General features: G+C 43.4%; 1 protein-coding gene across 2 annotated transcripts in view; it reads left to right on the top strand.

The window, feature by feature from the left end:
• The first annotated feature begins 2219 nt into the window (after positions 1 to 2219).
• Positions 2220 to 20516, top strand: part of DYNC1LI2 (dynein cytoplasmic 1 light intermediate chain 2) — a 306588-nt gene continuing 288291 nt past the window's right edge. Inside the window, exons 1-3 of one of the 2 annotated variants that reach the window (XM_069217186.1) lie at positions 2220 to 2546; positions 4657 to 4730; positions 6604 to 6720. In XM_069217186.1, the coding sequence (XP_069073287.1) occupies positions 2479 to 2546; positions 4657 to 4730; positions 6604 to 6720 (259 nt within the window). In that variant the 5' untranslated portion in view covers positions 2220 to 2478. The remainder of the gene's footprint in view (positions 2547 to 4656; positions 4731 to 6603; positions 6721 to 20516) is intronic. The other variant, XM_069217187.1, reaches the window with a different exon arrangement.

The following is a 20516-nucleotide window of genomic DNA, read 5'->3' as shown; positions in this document are numbered from 1 at the left end:
ATCCAGGCATAATCTACAGAGTTATCTATAATTAAAAAAAAAAAAAAAAAGAAAAAAAAAATATATATATATATATATATATATATATATATATATATCAGGGACCATAGCTCCTTGTCTTTTTTATTAGGAAATGTGTCTCCTAATGGGGGCCGCAATCGCCCCCCAGGGAAAACACACACTTCCAAAAAAAATGAGGCCCCACAGTGGTCGACGAGTGTGATAGCGCCCCAGGGAGAAAGCAACTTTTTATTATGCCCCGGGGGTGGGGGGGGCATGTTGGCCCATTACCACGATGGGCCAATCCCCCAATATGTTGATCCCTGGTGACCTAGTGGTTTTCTGGCTATGGATCATGGTGCAGCTGAGATCTATAGCCACGAAAACAGGTCAAGAAGTAATTGTTAGAAAGGGGAGAATCCCTTTTTCAACGATGCCTCCCTGGCACCTGGGGAGGGTCCCTCAAACCCATGAAATGGCGAAGGAAGAACTTACCTGTGTCTTTTGCGCTGCCGGTGAGCATCTGTGATGTCAGAGTGTTTCACAGCATGCTAATGTCACAGATGGGTGGAAGCAGGGCTGGGGCTAACACTGAAGCGATTTCTTGTTGCCCCTGCCTTTTGATATGAAAAAGGGAATCATCTAGTGTGAAGACTGGAGGATTCTTTGAAGCCCTCAGCGTTGGCCAATGGCCGACAGCTCCACTAAAGGGGTTAAGTAACAGTTCCTTAAAATTATGGAAAGCCAAACCCAGCTCCGGGAAGAATTACAAAGTAAGTTTGATGTGTAGAGGTCCAACTGGGCAGCTGCAAATCAACAACTGCATTTGGTGGTGTCTAGTGAGGTGAGAGATTGGTTGATGGCAAATTCGGTGTGTCCGAGGGTTGACCCAAAAATGACAGGGCATTGAACACTGCACAGGATATTCTGTTGTATATAGTTGTGGATGTGGACCTGGGAAAAACAAATGGGGCTTACAGCTCAAACAGTAAATAGCTCAAGGGCAAAGCGCCTATCGATTATGTAGACAGGCTAAAAGGTGTATTTGAAAGGTATTCAGGCATAGCCCAGCTGACGGAAATGGCTCAGGAAGCTGTAGGTGGTGCTTTTGTGCAAAGATTGTTTCCAAACACGAGACGTCCAATGATAAATATGTATTGGTTGGCAAACTAAGAAATTAGCGGAATTAGTAATTGTTGTGAGTCTTTGTGTGGCTTTGCAAAAAAGAGAACATTGAAATGAGACTGATACCTTTGAAATTAAAAAATATGCAGCAAATGGTAAAAAGGAACCCATCGACTCTCAAACTTTCCCAGGTGTTTGCAGGACTGGGAAATCTACCCCCCTGAAACTCTGCAAACAATATATGTACTGGCCCCAATGCTTATGGCAATGGAATTACAATAATAAATATGCCCACACCCTACTAAAAAAATAAGTACTTTTACAATCTTTGTTGGATGGGAATGAGAATAGTACACTTACTGACTTTTTATTTAGTTTAATTAATGCTTGTGGGTAATTTAATTTAATTTAAAAGTAAAAATAGAATTTTTAATAAAATAAATACTAAGTGCTCAAGAGATGTACAATGTCTGTATGTATGAATAGAGATAGGGAATTCAATTCACAAACTTTCATTTTTAAAAGGGATTTCTTTTTTAAAATATATTTTTTAAATATTTTTTTTAAATGTTTGATTTTTTAAAAACATTTGCTTTTGTTTTTTAATTAAATTAGTATATACCTATTAGATGTATTTAAACAAGACTGGAGTATTGTTTTTAATTGTTTGGTAGTTAATTTTTAGATATTAGCTAACTTCAGCCTGCAGAAAAAAGTTAACTTCAGCATCACATACGTTGCTTTCGCTGATGTGTTTGTTCACACTGTTGCGCTTTGACGACGGGAGTACATCGAATTTCTGAAAAAGTTTTGCACGTGATACATTGTTAAGCACACAGATATTATGGGACGCGCCACTCCGCTTCCTGATTGCCTGGCACAACTGTTGGGCGAGTCTGAAAAAAAGAGGCGGACCTAACAAGAAATTATATAAAATATTATAAACACACAGGCCCGCGAAAGCAAAAACAATGCGCCAGCATGGCAAGGTATCATGGAAATGGACAACGGCTGGGCTCCCACTCAGGAGCATCCATAGGAATAAAAATAACACTCTCTCTAGTCTAACGGAATCCTTTGACAGTAAGTCCGCTGTCTATTTTCTTGATCAACAATGGGCGGGCGGAAGACTGTGTGATCTATTTCTTTAGAATAGAGCCACCGCCTGGCTGAGGTGCCTTTCGCGGTGCCTGAGTGGAATATGTAGGCATTGAGCTGCGTTGTTTCTGCGTGCGCTGTCATCAACGCAGCTGTTTGGCTCGGACGCGCGCCTGCGAGCGGCCAGCTGTGGGTGCGGTGTCTGCTGGGTCCTCGCCCACCGGGTGATGTCACTGCCCCAACCCGCAGTGTAAGATGGCGGCCGCGGTGGAGAAGCGGCTGCTGGATGGAGAAGCAGAGGAGGATGAGGGGCAGAACTTGTGGTGAGATTTAGATAATAGAATGTTGTAGCAATGGGATGACATAATGCAAGCATGGAAGGGTGTCATAAAAGGAGAAATGAGGTGCTTATGGGATAGGAAGGTGGAGAGGCAAGTAAAGGATGGAGGAGGAAGATACTGGATGGAAGAACGAAGGAACGAAGGAGATGGGTAGAAGAGGAGACTGGTAGAAACCACTGCTTGTACACGAGACTTGAGTGTCCAATAGCACATCCCCATCTCGCAAGTAGGCATGAACGACTCCTAGAGCATTCGCCTACGAAACAACACACACGAGTGGCTACATCTTCCGCGAGAAGCGAGAGAACAGGCTGACAACATAATACATGTGAAAAGATACACGACAGGCCCAGACTGCACCCACTACAAAGTGGACATGATTGACACAGAGAGATCACGTCCCAAGTGAGAAGAGAGACATTTGTGCCAGAGATGGTGACTGACGTCCAAGCAACATGACATACCTGGGAGCACGAAGACTTGCCTCGGAGCGCATTTTTTGATATGACCTCTCAGTCAAAATATAACATGACTGAGCAGAGCTTTAAATCAGGTTAAAAAGATTGGGGGCTGTGTGGTTTTCTCTAGAAAGGGCGTTGCCAAAAAGTGTAACTACAAATCCAAGACTTGTAGACTATGTAATTAAGGGCGCGGCTTAAAATATGCCAACTAAAATCCTTTGCTTCACAGGTGCCACCTGATCAGCATTTATTTGTATACATTTCTTTGAGTTTTCTGTGTCACACAACAAGACGTCAAGCAAGCCAGAACTATTGGCTTTAATAATACTTATTAGCTGTAGCACATAAAATAATAACAATGACTTTGTTGTGACTAATTAGACTTCAGAATGTTTCCATAAAAAAAAAAGTGAAAAATAACTAAGGTCTGTGGCCTTCAGAGATTCTCCAACATTCCTGTTCTCTCCTTCACACCAGTCATTACCACAGTCTCCCGCTCTCTGGTAGACACTCCATTTTCTCCCCACACTACTAAAATCTCCCATATTAATGTTTCATGAAGTCGAGCGTACTGACATTTATGTAGACGTAAAAGCGTATTGGTGCAAGTGGGAAAACGTTACCGAGAATTGTATTAAACAAATTAAATTTTATTACGATAAAACATATTCAATAATCTTGCTAGTTTTAGATTCCTTCAAAATACATGTAGCATAAAATATGAGACTACACAATACATACAGCACAAACCAACTGAGTGAAACTTACAATTATCACAATAGAAAGACAGCGGCCTTTGCATGTCTTGAGGTGTTAACCACCCAATTCAACTAGAAACCTTTACATGTATTTCCATCATTTCTCAATCTTAAAAGCAGTTTTTACATTGAGGCCTGTTTACTCAAATTTGCTATAAGGCAGATTCCTTCTTCTAATTTAAACGGATCAGACTGCACACTATCACTAGACTAATTAACATTTTCACTTGACATTAAATGATTTACATTGGAAATATCACCAGCTGTTGTAAAGTAATAGGTATTGGGCACTGAGAGTTTTATGGAGAGGAAAAAGAAAAGTTAAAGTGGTACAATCCGTAGCAAGTCAGTTGCAAGATGTATAACTGTATTATACGGGACTCCAGGTTTTTGCCTGCTTTTACCACCTTGAATCAGTTAGGTGCAGCCAAAAACAAGACAGTAGTACTATCTACGCAGGGCTCTGCCCTTTAAGGTATTGTGCATTGCTTGTAGGTATGGTTCAGCCAAGTGGCATCAGTAAAACACAAGACAATTATGAAATTTTTGTATTTGAATGTATGTAAAACTGCTTTTCAGCAAGAGGACCATGTTTTATTCTGGTAGTCTAAGAATCATTTTCCACTTTTAATGCAACATTAACACAAAAAATAACTTGTCTCTTGATACTTTATAAGGCATTTGGCTTGTAGAAGAAAGTTATTTTGTCACAAGTGCACCAAAACTGACCCGGCACTTGTTAACAGCTGCCATCTATCTATCTTTCAGCGCAAATACTTTTTTTTATTAATGTCACATTTCATGTTTACATTCCTATTTATGTTTGCGCCGAGTGCAAGTCTCAAGCATAAAAGGATTCATGTTTTTCTGCAGGTCCTCAATCCTGAGTGAAGTTTCTACGAGGTCCAGGTCTAAGCTTCCACCTGGGAAAAATATTCTAGTATTTGGTAAGTAGAGATTCGAGCCTTGATTGAAGCTTCTGTTTGAGTTATTCTCGCAGATTCCTCAACATTTTTTGTGCTCCCATTTCAAACTTACTTGCCCAAAATGTTGCATCAATAGTTACAGGTGTCGGATCACAGAAGTTAGACGTGCATATTTTTTGTCTCATGACACATGCAGAAGTGTTGGTAGTGCTATAAATACATACAAAATGCATGCTTTGCAGTGTGTTTAATTACCCTTAAAGTCTGGTACTATTGGCTTAAGACATTGCTGTTTTTACCATCACCACTCACATGATTGCCATACGGCAAATCAGAATAAAATTAATTTCTCAGTGCCTTCTGTTAAAGATTGATCATTTCGTCTGCTCGGTGTTTAGTTAAATCTGCTAACGCCTAAGGTCTTTTTATCCATTTTTGCATTATTTATACAATCTAGTACATATCAGGATTCAAACTGGATCATCTACAGGGTGATGTTATACTTTGAGTAATGAGCATCGAGGAAGACTCTGTCATTTTGCTGACTGCTCTTGTTCATTTGGTTCAAAACGTTGTTGGCCTCTACGTTTTTAGTCGGTACGTGTAGCACCACATTCTCAGATTTTAGTGGTGCTTTATCAGAGCTTTGTTCTTAGCAGAAATCTGCCATCTTAAGTATGTAACTGCCTGCAAAAATGGTTTGTGTTCGTTTTTCAGAAGTTGAGTAAACCTTAATATAATATCTTTCTTGCAGGTGAGGATGGTGATTACAAGTATGACAAAAACATCATACAGGGTATAAAAGCAAAACGGGAGACGGAGCTGGAAAGGGAACAACAGTTAATGGCAGAGGGTACTCTCTTGCACCATAAAGTATCCACAAATATCACTTTAAATATACCCAATTCACTTTCCACGCTAGGTCTTAATCCCTAGAAACTTCAGTAAGAGATACAAGGCAACGTTTTCATCCTGCTCCAGATTCTTATATGATGGTGCTGGGTTCTACATGTTGTGGGATTTTCCAGAGGTGAAACAATGCTGGATGGGGCGTACTGATCATCTAACGAAGTCCACAGTAAAGATGAAACTGTATACCTCAGAGTTCTGTTATTTGACCTTTTTTTACCATGTCTGAAAGCTAACACAGTGGGCAGTATATTTATGCACCTTGGCCTTTCATTGTCTAAACGGGCACTTGCGGCATCATAGAAATCAACCATGGCAACCCCCATAGAGCATGGCGCTACATAGATAAGAAAACAAAGGCCCCTTTAGGCGACACTAACATACGTGGTATGAAGTGTTCCTTTTGTTTGTATCAACGAAGGAAGAACAGCATACCGATAAGCCCCGATCCTATGCATTCAGTGGTAATTTGACACTCTCCTTAAAAGCATGCATGAGCTCAACACTCAGAGCCTATATACAGATTGGCTGTAAATAGGAGTCCAGGTATCCCTATGGTAGCTCCACACTGCAGCGAGAGCTGCAACACTCTGCCCAGACCTTCCTTCTCCTTCCCAGGCTAGCACACTGTAATAACCCTTCCTATCGAGACGACTATTAAACCGTAGTAGAAGGGTTCCGTTTTGATTACTCTGTTTTTAGATACGTTATCTAGCTCTGTTCGATATTCACAGACACATCTAGCAATATCACTGGCTAGTGATGTTTGGCAGAAGACGAACTTGTTAACCTAATTTTCATGCACTTGAAGCTTGACATGTAACAGAAAAAGTATCTTATTGGTACCCCCACCCCCCCGAAAAATATTACTGTGCACTCAGCCGTGTAAGTGGGACAACGTCTAATCCTGTATTTCAAATATAAAACTGTTAATTGTGATTGTTTTGACGTACTCTGAATTGCTACTAAAGCAGATTTCTTCCAGGTGAGGATGGCTCCGGTAAGACAACTCTTATGGCCAAACTGCAGGGAGCAGAGCATAACAAGAAAGGAAGGGCCCTCGAGTATCTCTATCTTAGCGTCCACGATGAAGACATTGATGGTAAAGTTAAAAAAAATTGTGGAGTTTTCTGTTCTCGTTTACCTGCAGTTTGCAGATTTCCTGTATTTACTGAACTTCTGTTTATTGGTTTGTGAGCAGTTCATTATAAAACTTGAATTTTGCTTGACAGCTTCTTTTATGCTAGCAGTCACATTATGACTAAAGTGGCTATGGTGCCGGCACAAAAACTCTCCTTCGCCAGGGATCACTTTTTCGTTGGCTTGTATTTATATGATGGTAGGTCTGCTTAACCTTGTAAAAGTTTTTAATGTTAATATCGAAGTTTCTTTGTAAATCTTTGCTTTCCTTGGATGACATTCTTACAGAGGAATTGGATCTCTAGATGCAAGCTGAATTTGTACTAAACAGAGAGCATAGGAAGTGTACTTTTTCATCATTTGGAGCATGGGGTCTGCTCCCACGATTGTTAGCGTATTTGACACGTTCTACTGATTTTGTGTAGAAATGATAGATGCGCTTCCAGTAATAATAAATACCATCTTGCATACATTTTTTAGGGATTGGCTTATTTTGTACAATGACTTGAAGTTGGATAGAACAAAAATATATATCCATCAGAAGATAATTTTTCTGACTGCAAGAGTTGTTCACCCCACTCCCAAAGGCATCATTGGCTAAAAACAATAAGACACCTCCATCATTGTTCTTAAATAGCAACTCAGGCATTTAATGAAAGGGCTGTTGAGGGTTGTCCCAGTGGGTTCTCTTGTTTTCGTATTTTGCTGCACCAGCAGAGATGTTGTCTACCTTTGTCTGATTTATTTATTTTTAGGTCTTCCCTACCAGACTGTGCAGGCTTACAGTGGACTTATAGCCTGCATATTGTTTTTCATTGATTGGCTTTATTGTCACTCATTTGCTTCCTTCCTATTCAATGGCTTGCCTTCCTCTTCTTGTGTTTGTCCCTCCTCTGTGGTATAGCCTCTTTTTCACCTCTTTGATTCACTGACTTGTAACCTTCCACTGCCAACTTTCAGGGAACTCATTTTTTCTCTTTTGTTAAGCACTTCATAGGTGTGTGTTTTCCAACTCTTTCCCTTTTGTGCGTCTTCCCTGTCCCAAATACCTGTTCCCTTTTCTCCATGTTGCCATCTTCCTCGTGTCCTGCTTGCTTTCACTCCGTCTTTTCCCCCATCAAAATCCACTGTGTTCCATATTGCTGTCTCCATTTCTCTCACACCCTCCTTGGTGTTCTTTTGTTCGTGTACTGCTTTTTCCCTGCCCCCTAGTGTATAGTTAACAGTAAATGTGTCTAAGGTAGAAAGGAAGGTTAGTTAGGACGGGTACAAAATGTTATTAGTTGGAACAGGTAATTACAGACATAGAGGACAAGGTTAGTACTGTAGGCATCAAACCTGTTTCTGCTGATTAAGGATGTTGCCTCATTGGCCAAATTAAGACTACCCCGGTATTGGATTAAGATCTGTATGCCACAAAATTAGATCGTCACAGGGAGACCATTTGCAAAGTTCTAAGGCATCAGAGTTGGAAACGATTGGGCTGGTTTATATAGGTGTGTATAATCCTTAAGTTTCCCATTCTTGTCGGGCAGCTTCGAAGAAAACCTCCCCAGGATCGTTATACAAGGGACAGCCATTAAGAAAGCGGCAGTCCAGCTTACCGTTGGTAGGCTAACAACTTCATTTTTAGCAGTATGTAGCGTTCTAGCCTTTGAATGGTACCTAGATGCTTTGAACCAGTGTTGGCCAGGTGTATATATAAAGTTTAGTTTAGGGACCCTGTCACTTGCATTATTCACATATCGATGGGGTTCTTCAGCCAATCCTGAACTTGCCACAGCTGTATGGAGTGGGTGGAATATGAGTTGCATTTGAGTTTCCTCTCCACTATATGGAAGCCTCAGAATAAAATGACCACAGCTGATGAAACGTAAAAGCTTCCGGAAGCTCTAGGATGCTCTGCACTTAAGCAAATGCACACAGGAGTTTTATTTTTATTGTATCCCTCTTATTGCTGTCAGCTTGGAGCATTGTTCAGCATTCTGTTAAATCTATGCTCTAACAGGTTCTTGAAAATAACAATCACCTTTATTTAATGTCTTAACTTTTTTATAAGTTATTTAATTCAATATTAGTTTGAGTTTATGGGTTGATATCCGAAATAAACTACTTTTTTTTATTTGATTTGATTTGAATGCCCCTTGCTATTGGATCCAATATAATTTGGTCCTCAGGAAACATCTTTGCCTAGCTCTCTTCTAATCTAAGTTTATCGGTGTCCCATTTTGATGTATCACTGTGAAGTATAGTTGATTAGGATAATGATAGGTGGAGCGAGCATGCTCTCCGGTATGTTTGCCTTGTAAGGTTAAAAGTTTCCTTACCAAAGGTCTTTTAAAGGTATAATTATGAGGACTGTTCTGCCTCTCTTTGCATATATTGAAGTATGGCTAATAATTTCCAGAAACACTTAACTCACATGATTGATGGTACTGACGCCCTAGTTTGGTTTAAGACATGCCCCTTCCCCCTAGCCAAACTGTATGAAACTGACGGGTAGTTCAGTTTGATGCCAAGGCTTGAACACAACTGCACTATGCTCACAAGCAGGCTTGTCCTTGTTGATGTGATGCTGGCCCTGAAAGAATCAGAGGCGCACTCAGTCTTGGGGTACTCCTAGCAAAGTTGCATAGGATCATCTCGCTGAAAACAAGTGGAGTGCATTAACCATTACAAATATAGACTTGAAGTGTTTTTGTTTAAAGGCTTAATTTTAGAGTCTAACAATGCTGGCCTGATGGACGAGTATGGCTTACTGTACTCTCCATTGGCTGCGTCATGAGCTTGACACGATAGTCGACCATTTTCAGATTTTGTTTTGCCCTACTATGGTAGCAGTGTGCCAGACTCATTTAAGAATACTGATTAACAGAAAATGCATGTTGTCAGTTGCAAAGGTTATGAGCATTCATGGTTGTAGTGCATACATTTGGAATGTGATATCCTTTGGAAACGTCCGCCAAACTAGGTTCAGCTGTGTTTGTGATATATGAAAATAGGTGTCAGAAATTCTCAATTAATGACTTTCAGTTAAACGTGCGGCCCAGGCCTCAGGTACATGACATGAGCATAGATCACCTAATTGTGCTGATCGTGTTGACCAAACACTGGAGATGCATTCAAACAACTTAAAAAACAAATCAGTATTCCACATATGTTGTGGTTTCATATATATATATATATATTTTTAATGTTTATGAACAGTGGATTGTTTCTGTATTTGTAGGCTCATTAGTAAATATTCTGTACTGCAGGGTGGATGAAGGAATGCACCCATAATTTTTTTTATAATTCTCATTGTAATTTTACCAAACAATGTGAAGTTTTACATTAGGGTGGGTTGAGTGTATTGATATAAAAATTGTAATTAGACTAGGAAACACATAGTTATCAATGCTGTATAGAACAGGTATTTTCCACAAGGGTTTACACAAGGGCATATAGATTGTGTTCTCAGAGCATGCCAAGCAAGTAGTTTAAACTGTTTGCAAAAAAAAAAAATGCATTTAAAATTATTAGAATATTATTAATAGATAATAATCGGTGAGATCTATTGGCATTGCCAGTGTTTTTTTTATTTTTTTTACTTGTAGGGAAGTTCATGTTTAAGCAGTAATAACTTTTTCCACTGTTCCAATGTTCGGAATTGTAAAGTTAAACATGGTTTGTGATTTACTTGGAGAGGCCTGAGAAAATAGTCAAAATATGATATGGTCTTGGTACTTTCCAAAAAAGCGAAAGCAATGCCTTTCAGGAAAATACTTTTTTTTTTCCCTGAAAAGGACATCAACAAAATATTTGTCTCTTCCTGAGTTTCAGATATGCTAGGGAAAATCTATTTCTAGCACCACATGTTTAGCAGTTTAAGGTTGTAATGATAATGATCACTATTTTTAGATCAAGTGTGCAAGCGCCTTGACCTGTTGTACGTATTGTGGGCTTTTAACCACGCCCACCTCAGGCCTCTCACTTTCATTAGTTCATGGGCTTGACTTTCAAAAATCACTTGATGTAATTGGTAAAGGCTTTACGTTCATCCCACCTTGGGGCAGTTTGATTACTGCCTTGGACATTGACCCTGTAACAGGGATAATTGTGCAATTACCAATATACTTCAGTGTGGGAGAACTACTTTTTTCTATTGTCTGCACTTTGTGGCTGCCATGGCTCTCACAGTGCTCAAAGTGTGAACTTTATTGGCGGTATTGTTTTTACATGATATGCACTCTGATCTGCTCAGTACACTTTGCAGCAGGCATATTAACACTGTGTGTTTCCTTATGATGACTCCAAGCTTCCACTAGACAAAAGTATGTTCTCTCTCCAGAAAGAACATAAAAGGCCAGAGTTCTTTGGACATTTTTACATTACATGCACTTTCTGATTTGCCTAGTACACGTGCTTTTCAGCAGGCACATTAACCAGGTGCATTACCTAATGATGACTTCAAGCTTCCACTAGACAAAAGTGTGTTCTCTTGGCTGTCATGGCGCCTGCAACGCTCGGAGTGCAAACTAGATCGTCGGTATTGTTTTTACATTATATGCACTCTGATCTGCTTAGTACATGTTCTTTGCAGCAGAAATATTATCCCTGTGTGCTACCTTTTGATGACTCCAGGCTTCTACTAGACAAAAGTATGTTCTCCAGAAAGAACATTAATCGCCAGAGTTATTTTGACATTTTTACATTATATGCACTCCGATCTGCTTAGTACACATTATTTGCAGCACATATTCATTCTGAGACTTGTAGTTTTATTTTTTTAACGCCATGAAGCTGGAAAGCAGCCCTTGGAGTAGTATATTCATAGAGTTGTCCAGTTCTTTGGTTTGATTTGTGATTTGCTAGTTTAGTTTGTTACAACTTTGCATTCTGGGACTTGTAGTTTTATTTTTATAATGTCCTGGCTGTGAAAATAAAGCAGAAACCTGACTAGATGAACCTCACATGTTTGAGTCGGTGAAACTTGAGCTGTGTGTGCCTGTATTTATAAAAACTAACCTCGATGAGAGCTTGCAATTGATTATGCTGTTCAGTGTCAGTATTTTATAAGTAATATTTTAGATCAAGACTGACTGAGGATCATTAATATCTTGTGAGATGGCGTTCCTCAACTGTGTGAAAAATCATGAGTTTTTTGTTTGACTTCTCAGACTGCAATAACAGTACAGTGATCCAGTAAGCACGCTTTCTTGGAGTACAATTATTTATTCATTGCCCCGCAAGCAGTGTTGCCTGTATGAACTGCCAAGTAAATATGTTTTGCACCCGGGAGTAATTTGTGTTCTAAGGACCTTGTTTAATACAATATTGCAATAGGCCTACCAGTTTAGTTATATACAGGTCCACTCGAATTAAGTGACAGAAAGGACCAAAATATGCAGCAGGGTTGACCAGTTATGCATTTACAATGCCAATAGCTCCATTGCAAATGCTTGTTGCAGTTCCTACCTTGCGATTTGTGGGGTAGTGAGGTGTTCACAAGAGTGAACCCACAAAGCTATACATTTCTAAAGAAAAAAAACTAGTTCTGTGCTCAGCAGGGGATAATTTGTTTAGATTAAGTAAAGTTATTTTTCCAAGGAAACTAATAATTGGAAAAAAAATTTGAATGTAAGTGGAGGAGAAAAGACCAGCACTTTTGTAATCTATAACATTTTGCTATGAAGTCCATTTGCCAAGAGTAGTAAATATCGTTACAGACTTCACTAGGCTCTTCCAGTTGTAGCAATGTATAGTGTTTACAGGTTGACCAACCAAACAGGACCCAGAACCATTAACTAAGCTGCAGCTTACAATTATATTTCATTGTGTTCCAACCAGGTATCACGTGGTAATGAAAAATCTAATGTTTAGGTTTCCTATGAAAGAAAGCTTTGCATTTTTTAAATGTACCCAAAGGTCTGAGGTTATGGATAGCAGTATTTGGACCACTATGAATCTTTGATTACCCTGAATGGCAGTGGATTCTTCGTGTCTTTCCAAAGTGTGTTTTGGTGGACACTGACATAAAGTTGGAATCCAGAAATGTTAAGAAATTCAATAGATAAGTTCCCACACTTCTTTTTATTAAACTGTAACCCATATATCCTGGCAGCCTATTGTATGGGACATGGAAGGCCTTGAAAGGTCCAGGGAAAAGGGAAAAGATGTTTGGATAAGAATCTTTTGTGGTGGCGGATGCTTGCTGTATTTGGCTCCAGGGTCAACTGGTACCAGAGAAGCCTACGATCTCAGGACATTATCTCACATGTGTGAGTGGGCATACTGTGCTGGAGAGGAACAGTGCAAAACTGTGACTTTGTGAAATCAGTTTGGTCTTCCACAGTCCCAGTTTTGGTCTGTTCCTGTTGTGCAATAGACCCAGTCACACTTGTAATACTCTTCTTATCAGGAGTAGTATGGTAATGCAGGATAGCAGTACTTTTTCCATTGGCTAAAAGTCCTGGAGTTTATTTTCACATGAATGAGAGAACATTGAGGTTTTTTTTTTTCCCCCCACCCAAGCATTAACTTTTGCATGCCATTCTACGTAGGAAAACACTCAGTGATCCAATCAAGCAAAACGTCGCTGGATTCTCCTAAGTCTCTTGTTCTCAGAAATGTCTAGAGATGGTAGAATTCTCTGGATGCCGGCTGACCTCTGGTCCGAATATTGTAGCCACTGTCCATGGAAAATGAGAGGAAATCAGGTTTTATGTTGGTATAGTTTTGACATTTGTATGACATTAACCCTAAGCCAACTCCGACTGAATAGAGGGTTTGGGTGATGTGGCCTGCTCTTTAGATAGGTCACGCCTCACTGCATTCACTAGGTCACTACAGGACAGGTCAGCCTCACTGCATTTATAAGCTCACTCCAAATGGCAAAAATACTCCAGCTCCCTTGATAGTTGGCGAGCAGTTGCCCGTACCAGGGCAGCAGCTTTCTCTATAAAAACAATTCCTTGTGTCCAGTGGGCTTTCTAGCTCCCCGGTGGCTGCAGATACAGGGTCAAATCCCACTATACCAACTTCAGGAGTGGGGGAAATGTCTTTTTGTGGGCCTGGTGATTTATGGAGCAAACAACGGTTCAACTCTTAGGGTTTTTTGAACAGTGATAAGGTTCGATTCCTGTCCCTACGTTTTAGCTCTCTGATATTGCACCACTTAGTCCCTTAACGCTAAATAAATTCAAGTCCATATTTTCGATTCCTTGCATGACTGCTGTAATGGATTAATATTTTTGATTAGCTCCTGCAAACTAAATTAACTTAAAAGACAAAAAAATAGCATAACCTTACATTTCAAATCCTCATATTGAGTACTGTGTATCAAAGTTTCACAATTTGTGGTGCAGTAAATGTATGTCGTTCTGGACTATGATTCTCCAGCAGCTCTTTCAGGCTTACTGTTTTGCCAACTCATTTTGAGCTAACTACTTCCCAAATTGGTATAAAAAAACTAAGTTGTTTATTTAGGATGGTCTTGAAAACATGTTTAAGATGTTCTATTACACCCACTTTCATGTTGCTGCTGCTGCATGCCCTGCCCTACCACCTTTATGTTGTTGCTGCCGCTTGCCTTGCCCCTCCTCCCTTATGTTGCTGCTGCTTGCCCTGCCCTCCTCATGTTGCTGCTTGCCCCAGTTCTCCAGCTTTCTTGTTGCTAGTTCTTGCCCGCACCCTCCTGCCCTTATGTTGCTGCTGCTTGCCATGCCCTCCCGCCCTTATGTTGCTGCCGCTTGCCCCCGCTCTCTCTCATGTTGCCGCTTGCCCCCACCCTTCCTCATGTTGCCGCTTGCCATCATGTTGCCGCTCGCCCCCCACCCTGCCTCCCTCATGTTGCTGCTGTTTGCTCCACCCTCCCTCATGTTGCTGCTGTTTGCTCCATCCTCCCTCATGTTGCTACTGTTTGCTCCACCCTCCCGCATGTTGCTGCTGTTTGCCCCGCCCTCCCATGTCACGGTTTTCAATGGGCTTACCGTCGAAGTTGATGAGGGTTGGGGTACGACCCTGGTTCCGGCAGGTTCTGCTCTGGCCGAGGTAGGGGAGACCCCTTCCGGTAGCCACGGTGCTGCTTGACAATAGCAAGCCATTACAGTCCGTGCCCTCCAGAAGGAGTCCCAGAGGAAAAACCCCAATAGGGTAAAAAACCTCCAACAGGAACTCCCTGAAACAGAAGGGGGACACCAAGGCGTTAGAGCTGAAGATCCGAGGGTACAGGAAGACTGGAGACGAAGACAGGTCAGGAAATACTGGATTCACAAGAAGAAACCAGCCGGAGCGTAACTACCACCAAAGGAGTGTTGCAACGCAATGAACAAGCAGCTGAATTCCCCTTATATACCCCCAGACAGGAAGTAGGAAACGGGAAGTAAAAACACCACCATAATAGTGAATAAAGCATATGCGTCCAAACGAAGAGAAACAATGCATGCTGGGAAGAGAGGAAGTGGGCAGCATGCTGGGAAAGGAAAAAGGCAGGCATAAAAACACCACCATGTGCAAGTATTCGGCTTTTGCCTGTAGATACTGGTAAGTGGTGAGCAGATGTTATATTACATAGTCTGAAATGTAAAGCGCACTAAAGGCGCTTCACATAGTCTGAAATGTAAAGCGCACTAAATGCGCTATGCGCGGCAGGCCTGAAACCCACTTGGGGTCTCAAGTCCTGCCGCGTCTGCCTTTGAGGCAGAACTGAAAGAAGGGGGCGCGGTGAATGCCGCGACCCCTGACCAGGCTTGCGGCCTCTCCCGCGGCTTGTGTGTAAGCCGCGGCTTCTCCCGCGGCCCGCACACAGGCCGCGGTAGTAAACAAATGCTGCGCCGCGGCGACCCGAGCCTGCGGCCGCGCCCGCCGCGAATGCCGCGGCGCGACATCCCATCCACATGTTGCCGCTGCTTGACCCTCCCTTCTTCCCTCATGTTGCCGCTGTTTGCCCCGTCCTCCCATCTACATGTTGCTGCTGTTTGCGCCGCCTTCCCATCCACATGTTGGCACATGTTTCCTCTGCTTGACCCTCCCTTCAAATGTTTCCGCTGTTCGCCCCTCCCTCCGTCCAAGATGTTGCTGCTGCTAACCCTGTGCCTTCCCCCGACATGTTGATGTTACTCGACCTGCTCTTCCTCCCACTTGTTGCTGCAGCTCGGCCCCCGCCCTCCCTCCCACCTCTTGCTGCTGCTTTACCGACCTTCCTCCCACATGCTGCTGCTCGACCCGCCCTTCCTCATGTTGCCACTGATTGATCCATCCTCCCTTCCACATGTTGCTGTTGCTTGATCCGTCCTCCCTTCCACATGTTGCTGTTGCTTGACCCGTCCTCCCTTCCACATGTTGCTGCTGCTCGCCCCCACCCTCCCTCCCTCTTGTTGCTGCTGCTCGCCCCCACCCTCCCTCCCTCTTGTTGCTGCTGCTCGCCCCCACCCTCCCTCATGTTGCTGCTGCTCGCCCCCACCCTCCCTCATGTTGCTGCTGCTCGCCCCACCCTCCCTCTTGTTGCTGCTGCTCGCCCCACCCTCCCTCTTGTTGCTACTGCTTGCCCCCACCCTCCCTCCCTCTTGTTGCTACTGCTCGCCCCCACCCTCCCTCTTGTTGCTGCTGCTTGCCCCCACCCTCCCTTATGTTGTTGCTGCTTGCCTCCACCTTACCTCCCTATTGTTGCTGCCACTTGTCCTACCTTCTCTCCCGCTTTCATGTTGTTGCTGCCGCTTGCCCTACCCTCCCACCCTTATGTTTCTGCTGCTTGCCCTGCCATTCCTTATGTTGCTGCTTGCCTTCATGTTGCTGCTTGCCCCAATTCTCCAGCTTTCTTGTTGCTGGTGCTTTCCCGCACCCTCCCGCCCTCATGTTGCTGCGGCTTGCCATGCCCTCCAGCATTTATGTTGCTGCCGCTTGCCCCCACCCTCCCTCATGTTGCTGCTTGCCATCATGTTGCCACTCGCCCCACGTGTTGCTGTTTGCCCCGCCCTCCCTCCCTCATGTTGCCGATGTTTGCCCCGCCCCATCCACCTGTTGTCTTTTTGCGCCGCCATCCCATCCATATGTTGCCCCGCTTGACCTGCCCTCCCATCCACATGTTGCAACTGTTTGCCCTGCCCTCCCATCCACATGTTGCAACTGTTTGCCCTGCCCTCCCATCCACATGTTGCAGCTGTTTGCCCTGCCCTCCCAAACACATGTTGCAGCTGTTTGCCCTGCCCTCCCATCCACATGTTGCAGCTGTTTGCTCCGCCCTCCCATCCACATGTTGCAGTTGTTTGCGCTGCCCTCCCATCCACATGTTGGCACATGTTGCCGCTGCTTGTTGTCCCTCCCACATGTTGCTGCTGCTAACCCCCTGCCTTCCCCCGACATGTTGCTGTTGCTCGACCCGCTCTTCCTCCCCCTTGTCGCTGCAGCTCGACCCCGCCCTCCCTCCCACATATTGCTTATGCTCAACCCACCTTCCTCCCACATGCTGCTGCTCGACCCGGCTTTCCTCATGTTGCGGCTGTTTGCCCCGCCCTCCCATCCACACGTACGTCTGTTTGCCCCGCCCTCCCATCCACATGTTGCGGCTGTTTGCCCCACCTGTTGCGGCCGTTTGCCCCGCCCTCCCATCCACCTGTTGCGGCCGTTTGCCCCGCCCTCCCATCCACCTGTTGCGACCGTTTGCCCCGCCCTCCCATCCGCCTATTGCGGCCGTTTGCCCCGCCCTCCCATCCACCTGTTGCCGTTTTCCCTGCCCTCCCATCCACATGTTGCTGCCGTTTGCCCTGCCCTCTTTGCCCCGCCCTCCCATCCACATGTTGCTGCCGTTTGCCCCGCCCTCCCATCCACATGATGCCGTGGTTTGCGCTGCCGTCCTATTCACATATTGGCACATGTTGCCGCTGTTTGACCCTCCCTCCCACATGTTGCCGCTGCTCGCCCTGCCCTCCGTCCAACATGTTGCTGCTGCTAACCCCCTGCCTTTCCCTGACATGTTGCTGTTGCTCGAGCCGCTCTGCCCCCCCACTTGTTGCTTCACCTCGACCCCCGCCTTCCCTCACACATATTGCTGCTGCTCAGCCCACCTTCCTTCCACATGCTGCTGCTCGACCCGCCCTTCCTCATGTTGCTGTTGATTGACCCGCCCTCCCTCCCACATGTTGCTGCTGAATGGCCCTCCCTCCCACATGTTGCTGCTGATTGGCCCTCCCTCCCACATGTTTGCTGCGATTGACCCTTCCTCCCTTAAGATGCTGCTGCTCACCCCCACCCTCCCTTCCTTAAGTTGCTGCTGCTCCCCCACCCTCCCTCCCTCAAGTTGCTGCTGCTCTCGCCCCCACCCTCACTCCCTCTTGTTGCTGCTGCTCCATCTTACCTCCCTCTTGTTGCTGCCACTTGTCCTACCTTCCCTCCCTCTTGTTGCTGCCATTTGTCCTACCTTCCCTCATGTTGCTGCCATTTGCCCGCACCCTCCCGCTTTCATGTTGTTGCTGCTGCATGCCCTGCCCTCCCACCCTTAGGTTGCAGCTGCTTGCCCTGCCTTTCCTCCCTTATGTTGCTGCTGCTTGCCCTGCCCTTCCTTATGTTGCTGCTTGCCTTGATGTTGCTGCTTGCCCCAGTTCTCCAGCTTTCTTGTTGCTGGTGCTTGCCCGCACCCTCATGTTGCTGCTGCTTGCCCCTGCTCTCTCTCATATTGCCGCTTGCCCCCCCCCTCATGTTGCTGCTTGCTTCTGCCCTCACTCCCCCATGTTGCTGCTTCCATCATCCTCACTCCCGATCTCCCTTGTCTGTTTTGCTGTTCCCTTTGTATGTGTTGCTGCTTGTCCCCACCCTCCCTTATCTCTGTTGCTGATCATCTCACCCATGGTTAAGAATCGTAAAACTCTTCAAACCTTTTACAAGTTCTTTTCTTCATGCTTTTTTTAAAAAGGGGGTCAGAGCCTACTCAAAGCACAATCAAACCTTGCCCTGCTTGATAGAGATGCTAGGCAGTTTGCAAATATTCTTTTGGAAAAATTTAATGTCTGGTTGGAGAAAGCTAGCCTTTTGCTGCTTTACGAAGCATGTTTCAGGAAAGGTTGCACAATGTTGGATAACATCACTATTTTAAATATGATGGCTCATAGAGCGGTTGGAGGCGCAAGAAGCCTGCTTTTGCATGTTACTTGGATAGTGTGAATTGTGGATCATTATGGTTGAAACTAATCAAACTGGGAATATCTGAGGAACGTCTGATGCCATCCAGCAGTAGTACTTTATTCCATGGGTATGTGCTGAGAGCAGGGGGATGTCGCTTGGATGTCTCAAAAGAATTCCAACAAATGGCAGTCTGAAGCAGGGTTGCCTGCTGGCACCACTCCTGTTTAACCCTTATACTGATAACATGGAAAAATGTCTACAGGGAATAAGAAACTATCCACTAAAAATAGGTCAGCATGTCCCCCTGCTTAAAGATACAAATACCACAGTCATCCTGGATACAGCCCTGCTAATTTACAAAGGCCACATAGTTTACTGCATAAGTACAACAAAGATAACTTCATATTGAATATCAACAGGACCAACATAATAGTATGTGGAAGATCAAAAAGCTCATATGATTGCAGCTTGTGGCAGGACAAAATTACTAGTAAATTTGTACCAATATCTAGATTTGTGGTAGGGTTAGTCCATCTAAATGCATTGAAGGTTTAATATCATTCATTAACAGTTTGTTAAGATGTCTCTATGTTAGTTTCTCAAGTCCTTCTGTCTGTTCTAGTCTAACAGTCTTTAGTTCTATATATAATTCCACGAGTGACACAGATGAAATCAGGGCTTGAAAAGGTTTTTAAAGCTGCGCATATCTCTAAATTGCCAAACAGTTGCTCTTCATCTCATTTTAGATGTGAGTTAGGACTGGTTAGCATGACAAATACAACAAATATGCAATCTATTAACTTGTCAGAGGTGGAGAAGTGGCGAAGAGGGGTTATTGAAATCATTAGTCTGAGTGGAAATTTCTTGCATTCCTGAGGTCTAGTCAAACTGCTGAATAAAGAATTTAAATCAATTGAGATTACCTTTTTGCTCGTCTATCAAAATGTAGTTGCTATAAAAGACCAGAAGTCACACCTGACTCATACCTTACTAAAACACCAGCAGTAATTAGTTGATCATTATTACACATTTTTTTTAACAAAATATGAGATTTTGCCTTCTGCTTGTTTCATTTGCAGTTCTAAGAGAAGGTTGGGGGAGGGGTAATACATTTGTTTGTCAAGGTTGTAGACTTCACGAAAAACTCAGATCTATTACTCTTCTAATTTGCACATGCCCAAAATTATTAAAGATTTTAGAATTTACTCAACCAGTTTTTCAGGAACACAGGGTTTCTAATAACAAACAGGGAATCTGCCACTGTGTGAAAGGTGAGACTGGCTAGCTGATTTACTATTTACTAAATGGCATCAGCAGGCCTTTGTCATTGTTGAAGTCTGTTTCTCCAACTTAGTATTCTGTATCCTGTGACTTTCAATTATCTCTCCTTCTTTGGCACTTTAAAAAGGTAGAAAGTTGCAAATATTAGTAATGGGGATTTGTGGGGAAATAACTACATTACTGATTGTTATTACTTGATTTGAATATTTGTACTGAAATTGTTAAGATTTTATGTACTCTATAAGAAATAGTATTTCATTTCATTTTCAACTCTAGCAGTTTCAATTGCTCCCTAAGCACGCTTCCATCAAATGGGAAACCACTGCATTCCTGCAGATGTATCAGCCTTTGTACTAGGATAGTTAACTCTGGTTGAATGTG

Source organism: Pleurodeles waltl, chromosome 12 (assembly GCF_031143425.1).
Source record: "Pleurodeles waltl isolate 20211129_DDA chromosome 12, aPleWal1.hap1.20221129, whole genome shotgun sequence".
Classification (NCBI taxonomy): domain Eukaryota; kingdom Metazoa; phylum Chordata; class Amphibia; order Caudata; family Salamandridae; genus Pleurodeles; species Pleurodeles waltl.
Note: the sequence above shows the minus strand (reverse complement) of the source record. Positions and strands in the feature narration are given on the sequence as shown.